Source organism: Aphis gossypii, chromosome 2 (assembly GCF_020184175.1).
Source record: "Aphis gossypii isolate Hap1 chromosome 2, ASM2018417v2, whole genome shotgun sequence".
NCBI lineage: Eukaryota > Metazoa > Arthropoda > Insecta > Hemiptera > Aphididae > Aphis > Aphis gossypii.
In genome coordinates, this window is record NC_065531.1 from 28,466,854 (window position 1) to 28,477,927 (window position 11,074).

Genomic DNA, 11,074 nt, shown 5'->3' on the forward strand with positions numbered 1-11,074 from the left:
CAAATAACCACGGATGGTCGTAAAAAGATCGAGAGCGCATTCACATTCTACATACGAGTATACACTATATAACATACATAGTATTTTTCCGTTTCCTTGTAACATATAACACAGAAAAACAGAAAACATCTACGCAGAGTATTAAAGTTGTGTCTGAGACCTGAGTAAGTGAAGTATTTTCCTTATCACGCCGTATGTAACACACATATTATTATGTAATATATATTATACTTATATGATTAGAATCAAATTCGGAACTCCGTCGCTGACTACCAGTAACAGACTAGTCGTGATCGGGCACGTAAAAATCCGAACCCCACATCTTCCGGATGCCGTAAATTCTAATCGTGAAATGTTTTTATCTCCCGTCCGTCCGTTGCATCGACGACCGTCATATATGACATGTATATTTATAAAAGGTACGACGATCCTCGTTCACACTGCCTCCGATCATTACAATATAATATATTATACGATTGGAATATTTATGTTCGTCTGGGATACATATAATATATAAATAACAGAAACGCGTCGGCGGAGAAGTAGGTATATTATACATATATATACGTATATACTACACGATTTTCTTTTCAATCCCTCTTAGTTCCGATTTCGTATAATATACTCGGACCTATGTATGATATATTATTATTTATTATATTATATTATATACAATATAGCGTGTGAAATATAATATTACATTAAATATTATATAGATAGATATAACTTATTATAGTATACGTATATATTCCAACACCACCTATATTGTTAGTCATTGAATAGATAATATATCAATCTCAGACAAGAAAACAAGCCATTTACTGTAACTTATAATGCATTTATATATTATGTGTATGATATTTATAACATACGATCTTAGTATATCGGATATGTATAGTGTTATTTATTCTAATGTTTGAATGTCAACATCTGGCAGCAATATAATACTGCAGTGTATTGAGTCATTTGCGAGATGCTTGCAAACAATATATTTATACCTTTGTAAAAAAGTCTAAAAACTAGAGTGATCTGCGGTGATTTCATAAGCAGTTTTAAAGTGATCACCGTAAAAACGGAACAAATCTTCAAAATTACTTCTATGCCATTGATTTGACATGATGCATTTCGGAAGAGTTTTCGCTATACGAACGCGCAGGAGACACATTATATCCTATACAGTATACCTATATTATAATATTAAACACATGACTGAACCGAAGTGTATATTATAGAGGACAGGCGTATTAAAATGAGAAACGAGCATGACAATAATGTGTGACGTGCGCAATCGATCAATCGGCGAGCAGGCTAGAGTATGGTATATAAACTCGTCGATTGCAAGGTTTTTGAATATGCCACCGTGGTTAAGCCATCCAGCGACTTCGATATCCATCTGACATCTGCACCAGATAGAGTTCGTTTTCGGGCGGCTTACGAAGCTTCGTGATTGAAATATGTAAAAAAAAAATATATATCCTTGTATAATAATATTGAGTTATGCGAAAGCATATATTGGCAATATTGAATACATTGTGTATATAACGATCGTAATTGACCTAAAAAGTCATCAATCATTAAGAAACTTCACCTAATACCACACTGACACTTAAAAAAAAAATGTTCAGAAAAATGTATTATGTCTTAGTCCTTCGATTAAACAATACCAGACCGTCTATATAGGATATATATTATATAATATATTATATAGTTAGCTGTATGCTCATGAACTATGCGCATGACTACATTGTAATAATATGTATAATAATAATAATGTATATTTAATAATATGTTGTACGTACACAATACCATGGTACATATGTAGAAAAATAAAAAAAACGTAACGCAAGCATGCGATTCTGCATAATATACGTATAATTATATATATACAGGGTGATTCACTATGCATGATCACCCAAATTTTGCTTATTTAATTATTTCGATGTTTATACTTCTGAAGGATACTATATTTCAAATTACTGAAATGTTTTTTATTACTTAAATAAAGAATCAGGTACTGCGGAGCAATACAAAAAACCTTTTTTCAAAAGATAACACTCCTTTTTCACTTAAATTATTCTGTAGGCATTTTTTTTTTATTTATTTTAATTTACTTAATCCTAAATTTAAACCAATAATTTTCAGCTATTTAATGTTTATTATATGAAGAAAAATAGTCTTTATAAATAGTTAACCTTGATGGGATAAATTATAAAATATATTGATTGATTGATATAAATTATTAACATTTTCTAATAATCATAAAGTACCTATATAATCTTGTATAATATCATCTCAACTTAATAACTGTATCCTTAGATAAACGAAGTTAAAGAAATCAACTTCTGTCGAAGTTGCTTACTTATTTTTGAAAACTTTAATTTTCTCTAGAATAGTGCTGAAGTTCTTATTTTTGGCCACTTCAAGTGATTTTCATTTTAAGAGAAAAAGAGTATCTAGCGAATTTCAAAACTAGATTGTTCATCATATTTACTATAGTTAAGGCATTATTTATATTTATAAAAATAATATCGACAGTTTTAATTTTTACTAAGTATTGATGTCGACACCTATTATATTGGCTGTTTCCAAGTATTTTTTATTTTTACGTCATTTTACAATTGAGGTTTTTTATATAAATCTCTAAACTAAGCTTGCACGTTTACTGACACGGCGTATATTATAATCATAATTTTGTTTTTGAAAATCATAATTTTTATCTTATCTAACTTTACGAGGGAAAAAATGTTATGTGCATTTCTAAACTAGACTTGCATTACTTACTTCATAGAAAAATTCACTAGTGTTTTAAAATATGGTCCTTAAGTAGGTATATTTAAAAATTACACAAATCGCATTTTGATAAATTGAATTATTGAAGTCATACACGCTTAGTGTGAATCATTCTGTACAATATATTATAATATATAGTACTAGCTGACCCGACACGGCGTTGCCCGTGTGTTACTTTCTTTTTTTGCATTTTCGTATGCCGTGTGTTAATTTTTAATTTAATCTTATTGATAGTGCTAATATTACGTCGAATTCACGACGAAAGATTTGTAATGTGGCAGTTTTTGTGCCTACGTATTTTAAAAAATTCTCCTGAACAGAACCGTCACCCTGGTGATAGGGCGTTGTGAATAAAAAATAATTAAATAAAACATATATAATGATTTAAAAGTAAGTAGTTATAGTTTTAACTGTTATAGTTTTATTTAATTATTTTTTATTCACAACGCCCTATCACCAGGGTGACGGTTCTGTCATGATTTAAAAGTAAGTAATCGCTTTATTGTTAATCATGTGAATCATAATTATTATTATTATCATTGTAGTACTTTGTGGTATACGATGTTTCTTGTTTGATTACCTGGCGCATAGATAAACAAATCTGATGGTTTTCCAACACGGGAACAGGCAACATACAATTGACCATGTGAGAAACATGGGTTTTCTAGATTAATACCACAAACACTTAATGATTGCCCCTGGGACTTGTTTATAGTCATAGCAAAAGCAAGACGCACTGGAAACTGTAGTCGTTTAAACTCAAATGGCACATCAGTCGGAATCATTGGGATGCGCGGTATGAGAACATCTTCTCCTTTATACTTTCCTTTGAGTATAGTTGCTTCTATCACATTGTTTAGTAATTTTTTTATCGCTAACCGTGTACCGTTGCAAAGACGCGGTTGGTTGATATTTCGCAACATTATAACCACCGATCCAACCTTTAATTGAAGATTGTGAGGTGGCAATCCTGGCAAATCCAGCGAGTTTAAAAATTCCGGTGGATAGTTGACTACATCATCTTGATTAGTAGCCGAATCAACTGATTTATATATCATCAATTCGCCTGTAATTTGTTCTTGAATTTTGAAATTTAATTCATTTACATCTATGTTTTTTGCAGCCAGTATAGCTCGTTCGCTCAACCAATCATGGTTTCTGTAATTTTGAGAAACATCTGGAAACACCTTCTGAATAAGTTCATCTTTTGATCGAGTTAACTGACAAAAACTTAGAGGAAAGTTAATGCAGCCAGTCAACATGTCTATAGGAAATTTGCCATTACCAATGTCAATGAGTTGTTTAGAGAATATGTTTCCAGATTGGTCATTTTGCAACTCGACACGCATATTCTTGCTTAAATGAAGTACTTTGACATGTTTCCACAAACTGGAGGACTTTAGACATGCATTGAGTTCATCAGCTGGCGTTGATCGTGGAATCACCGGCAATGTTTGACGAAAATCTCCTGCTAATAAAATCATTGCACCACCAAATCGGTTATTATTGCTCCGTAGATCTTTTAAGGTTCTGTCCAAAGCCTCCAAAGATTTTTTATGTGCCATCGTGCATTCATCCCAAACAATCAATTTACATTGCTGCAAAACCTTTGCCATTGCAGAGTTCTTCGAAACGTTGCAGGTTGGAGTTTCATTGCTATGCATATTTAATGGCAATTTTAGTGCTGAATGGGCTGTTCGACACCTTCAAGCAAAGTTGCTGCGATTCCCGACGAAGCGAGTGCAAGTGCAATTTTTTTGTGAGCGAATTGTTGCTAATATTAATGAAATCAAAAAAGTTTTTCCTGTACCACCAGGTGCATCTAAGAAGTAAATCCCTCCAGTTTCATCATTTGTTACTTTCATAAGAGTTTCAAATACATACTTCTGTTGTTCATTTAACAGTGGAAGATTTGTTTGAATTAATTCTTTCAAATCGTTGAGATCATACAGTCTTTCTCGATGCAACTCTTGGTTAAAATCGTCATGCCTTGGACGATTGGGCGCGGTCAGGCCTAATTGAATTAATAGTTTGTTTGACATTATCAAGCACATGTCCTCAATTGAAATCAATGCTTCATTGTAAATTTCTTCACTGATTTGTATATTTGGATTTCCCATTATATTCTGTATTTGATACAAAATATCATCACACATATAATCTTTGTACTTGATCCACAAATCAATTGGGTTGATGGGAAGCATGTAGATATGATTATAGAAAACAATGTTCGTATTTGATGAGCGTGTGATGATATTACAGCATCATTGAGAGTTTGATCCCAATGAGCGTCATTTTCAAGCAATTGCAAACGTTGACAGGCTTCTCTGTAGGATACACACAATTCACCATCAACAGTTCGTAACTGTTGGAATGATGTTGGGCCACGTACATTGACTAATAGCAGTCGTAAGTAAAAACATTCATCATTGCTTGGATGTACTGAATAAATCCGGCCAATCGCATCTCGGTGGAATATACATCTGTATATCCTGGAACTGGTTTTCCTTGTTTCCGTCGTATAAATCTCCTTGAGGATTGATTCCAGGTATAATATTTTGGCATTTCAGAATATAGCAATGTTTGTGCGAAATCATCGTTTTGGCATGTCTCAAAAAAACTGGTTAATGTAGTAGATGGTGGCTGAGCAGCTCTTTGTACTGCGTTCTGTGCTGTAAAATACACTCTTTGTCCATTTTCTAAATGCACAGCTAAGTGAACAACAGAAGGGTGTCTCTCATGAATAGGAAAAGAAAATATTCGCCAAACTGCTTCATTACTACTGACATAGCGGCCCATTTGGTATTGGGTAACTTCATCATTGGAATTCTCTGCACCAATTCCAATCACAGCCATATCACTCCCTTTGGCTACATATTTGCAAATGTATTTAATAGATTTCACTGAATGGCAAGATTCAACGTTGATGTGTGCTTTGAATGTCTTTGATAAAATGGGTGAATATGGAACAATCCAACGATTATCTATTTCAATATCTTGTTGATTTAATTTGACAATTGTTGATTTTCCATTGTCTGCTGTCGATCTGCGACGATACAATGGATAACCGTCATTACCAGTAATTGTTTCCGATATTAATGTCCGTGGATATCGTTTTGAACATTTACCATCCATCATACACGGTGAATTTTGATTAAGAGTTCCACAGGGACCATGTATCATGTTTTTGATAACTACCTCATGCAATCCAGGATCTACTTGTACATTAGGGATTTCAGCTGATATCACTGCATCAACTTCATTTGGCCTTATATTTTCAACCAACCAAATCAAAATGTGTGCATGTGGCAATCCTCGTTTCTGCCACTCCATAGAATACATCCAGCAGCGTGTCTCACCAAACACATTATGTTTTACGATGAAATCCATTAAAGATTTCAACTTTTGTCTAAAGACTCTGGCTGTAATATCATGACGATCAATGGGTGATTGCCCAGAGAATAACTCCTGATTGATTTCTATCCATTGCGGATTGCATGTAAATGTGATGAACAAATCTGCTGTACCATAATGACGAACATACGACATGGCATCTTGAGCATATTCGTGCATATGCCGAGGGCTTCCGATGTATGTTGCTGGAAGAATAGTCATCCGACCGACATTCTGTGCATTTCCATCAGTATTAATCGCATCTCGAAGGTGAATATACTCTTCAGATCGGAGTTTGGTTTGATTCAACCTGATGAATGTTAATCTTTCCGTTTCAATTTTAACATACATGTCAACAACATATTTGTGATATAATCGCCGACATTTCAATATGTGATTATCTTCATTTTCCCGAATCATTAGGCGGTATGAATAATAGTTCATTGAACTGACTTTTTTGTTGGTTTCAGAACCTGTAAATAGATTTTGTTTTAATAACATTCAAATATAAAATTAAAATACATAATATAATGACTGAGATATTATCGCCATAGCTAAACTAATATTTTAGTTACCTGCAATGGGATTTATCATTTTTATTGAGAAATCGTAGCCATCTTCACCTTGCCAAAATATAATGGGATATTGCAGTGCATCATATGAGCGGTGTGTTTCCTTTATACGTTGTAATTGATCATTCCGACGACGTAAAACAATATCACGGGATTCCAAGTTTTCTCCAACTACAACGATAGCAACTTCATCAATAGTTGGTGCATTAAAACGTCTTGTATGTTGACCTGCAGGTGTTTTATCAGCTCTGATTACAATTTTGTGATTATCGGATGGCATCAGATCCAGGGCAGTTTTAAACAATATAATCAATTGATTGTGCTGATGAAATAAAGTTTGTAATTGTTCTACAATAGACCTCTTTACTAAATTGTTATGTGCACAACGCAGATCAATTTCTTGTGGTGAATTGCCCATAAAATAAATTTGCAGGAATTTGTTGTCGCTATCTGACACTGGTAACAGTGAACCTGCTCTGTGATATATTTGCCCTTGTATCTGTAAATAAAAAAAATATTATGGTGTGGTATAAATTAATGGATTGTCGGTGATCAAACTTAAATAATATTTGATCTTAAAAAGTATATATTTAGTTTTAACTAATATCTATCAAATATAAAATATAATAAAAGTGTCACTGAAACTGAAACACCATAATATAATATGATGACTAAGTGATATATTTCGTAATGATTAAGAAATTGAAGATTAGTGACACATCTTAACTTTGGTGACAGAAAATTTTGTTCGCTAAAATAATTATGAGTAACTGCTATAATACATACCTTGAAAGTTGGCATAAAATTTTCCCGAACTACATTTGTTGCCCCAAATGAAGTCATTTGAAAGCAATTGTTATATTGTTGGATATTTGTCAAAAAGTGTATAGAATCTGTTCCTATTCCTGAAACCAATGAGTACAATGGTTCTGGTGGTGGATCCAATGGTATCAATTTCACTTTATCATTTGCGCAACACAATCCATTGGCTTGTTTTGTATTTTAATGCCTTACAGTGTGAGCAAACCGAGTTCATAGAACCAATAACAACACATTGGTAGTTACTGTAGTCAATTGACACATCGTAACTAAAAGCAGCTCGATTCAAACTTGCTCGCGCTTCACGCGTTTGTGAATTAGATCGGTAATTAGCTTGGTTTGTAGCATTTCTGGTTCTTCTACCTAAATTGCTTCGTCTTATAGGAGGCATATCAAATATAAATTATTTTTTCACTAATCACGAACTAAACAAACACTAACTAACTAAACACTCTGCACAAAACACGATTGTTGGTTGCCATGGATACGATCAGTATTATATTATAAATATTATAGGAAGGGCTATTTTAAAAAGAAAAGGGCTATTTTTAGGGTTTTTCCAGCAATAATTCTAATTTTTCTAGCCGTAAAAACCATCCTTGGACTTCAACGAACATTTGCGAACATTTGCGTTGTTTGTATGTCTATTTGCATGCATTTTTAAAAACATTTTGAATAAATGATTTATTTTATTTAAATGGTTGCCATTGACTACCAAAAATAATTTAGTTGACTATTTGCTGGATAGATGGCGCCTCTGTAATTTCATCACCACCTCGTCATATTTCTCTAACCCGATAACTTTCTCAAATTTTTCGTCCGTAAGAACCTTCTCCTGACAATTACGACCCAAACAAAAAAAGAATGAGCGAAATCGGTCCAGGCGTTGTTGAGTTATGCGCTTACCAAATTTTGCGATTCATTTTTATATATAAGATATACATATAATATATAGGTATATTGTGTGTGTTGTACATCGCGGTGTATACCGTTTTTTTCGCATTGCATATCGTTCCACTGCGTCCGCACGTCGTTGCATAAAATATATTTACAATAATTTACCTGCAGACGCGCTTACACACACACACAAATATACATATATAATATATATATATATGAAGGTACATTACAGTAATATATTATATTATACGAACAACTGTGTGGGGATTAAATCGTCACGACCTTTGTGCGGCGGCTGCGTCGACGTCATTTGTCATACGTTTAAATGCATTGCACTATTCACCGAGTCTCGCGCTAAACTTTCACGGCCGCGTCTCCCGCGATGGCGATGCTGCGACAATAATAATATGTTTATGGCTAACGATATTTTTTATCTATCTTCGGCGATCTATCTGTAACCGGGAGGAGCGGTGGTACGGACGGTGCTCATATTTACGATCCCATTGTGTTTATCTCTCGACGCGCGCTCACACACACACCGCCGCTACAGTATCATAATAATATAATACGTATATTACTATTATTATTATTATTATTATTGTTATGCAGCACAGACGTACAACAGACCGTACTGTAATGTACAATAATATTATAATATAAACGGTGATATTAAATTATTACCGTGATAGTATAATAATATTATAGTGCCCCGAGTGTTCGTGCAACGTGTGTGTATATAATATTATAATCTATAAAAGGGAATATGTGTGTGTTTTCGATCCACGGGGCTTAGGTTAGATCATAGTTATGAAATTTGGTACATAGGCAGTGAATTTTATAGCCGAGGACGAGTACCTCAATATCGTATTTTTAAATTGCAGTGCACTGTAAAGAAGGACTCGCAAAGGAATTTATTGGCTCGCGAAAAACTAATATTTATATAACCGGTGTTTACAAAAAATTAAATAGTAATTGTTATAATCAGATAGAACTTTATACTTTTATTTTAAACTTAATAAAAATCACCCGAGTGTTTTGAAAATATTTGTAGTTACATTTAACGAAGTTTAAGACAAGGTAAATCCACGGTCATTTAATTATCACGGGCACAACACCGCGCAAGATCAGTTACTATAGATAATAATTTACTAGTGATCCGTTTGTCATACCATGTTCCCTGCAAGTACGACGATCCTGAATATTGTTTTCTTGACTTTTTCGTTCGTTACAACGATAGCTCCACACAGATGGGTGTAGCATATTGTATCTAGCTATATTATAATATATACGTGTTTGATGCATAAATAATAATAATGGAGTATTATTATGTATTTGTGTTCCACATTCTAATTATGTTAAGAGCTCATAAAACATTTCAACTTTTTAATGTGTACAATAATAGGAAACTTCAACAACAGCTGCGGCAACACAGTGGCGATCGCGAATGTAATGACACATGTTGTATAATATTACTTAAGTAGTTACAATCTGACGACCAAAATGAAAATTTCCGACTTAAAATTATACGTTTATATGAAGTTAATCTAAGGACCATGACGATAAGATATGAACCAATAATAATAAGAATATAAGTAAAATATTGCATCGAAAGAAGTGCGCCTAAAAGTATCGACTTGACCTACTAATAGAGGATCTCCGATCACTTCCCGTGGGTATAATAATTAATAATTAATATATACATAATATTTAATGTGTTTATAGGTATATAATATACAAAACAAGCATAAGATCGGACGGTTAATCACTCGTGAAGAAATCGTTAAGATACGGTCGCGAATAGCAATAATACATAAAATATAGATAACCGGTACTTACATTTTAAATAATATAATATACTAAATACAGGCATTAGGCACCGTATATTATAGTTACCGCACACGTATCCGACGTATAAATGGATAATGCTGTGCGCGGTCATTATACGTGGAAACTTAGTGGAATTAAATGTATAATAATAAATTACTATATTTTTATTAATATATATTATATAGGTACTGCATTATCTAAGATCTTATTGCGACTTATAAGTGTGCGGTTTATTGAACGTGACTCATGGACAATAACGATTTTGAAAATATTTTTTCCCGATAACTCTTTGTCTTATCCCAGGACCTAGATATAACATATAATATTATAGTGCTTAGTATTTCATCGACATTTTCTACTCATTCTCCCCGATTTTCTATACTTTTAATTGGTAAACATAATGCTCGCGAAGAAAACATTTACATTAATAGAAATTTAAAAAAAAACTATTCGACCTTTGATGATTAACTAAGTATCTGCATAAATACGGAAATTGTCATTACATTGATTTCCTGAACCTATTATATTATATCAATGAAAAAAAAACGGTTATGGTTAGTACCTAACTTAATACAATGTACCTAAAGCATTTGACATACCCCTGATGCGTATGCTTAAAATAAGGTTGTGCATTAGACTAGTGCACCCGTTCCATGATGATGGTGGTATTTTCTAATTTCCTATATCGTCGCTCGGATATCATTCAGCTATGATCGTCGTCGTTCTTACTTACAACAGCGTAATGAAACGTTTTAAAATGCTTAATGCGTTGC

At 33.2% G+C, this 11,074-nt stretch overlaps 1 protein-coding gene and 1 pseudogene across 1 annotated transcript; both read right to left on the bottom strand.

Moving 5' to 3' along the window:
- Positions 1 to 3,289: 3,289 nt before the first annotated feature.
- LOC126550279 (ATP-dependent DNA helicase PIF1-like) lies at positions 3,290 to 4,486 on the bottom strand. Its single transcript, XM_050201483.1, has one exon. It carries the CDS (start codon positions 4,452 to 4,454, stop codon positions 3,327 to 3,329), a length of 1,128 nt encoding a protein of 375 aa, XP_050057440.1. The 5' UTR covers positions 4,455 to 4,486; the 3' UTR covers positions 3,290 to 3,326.
- Positions 4,487 to 5,656: 1,170 nt separating this feature from the next.
- LOC126550280 (uncharacterized) lies at positions 5,657 to 8,240 on the bottom strand (annotated as a pseudogene).
- Positions 8,241 to 11,074: the final 2,834 nt, after the last annotated feature.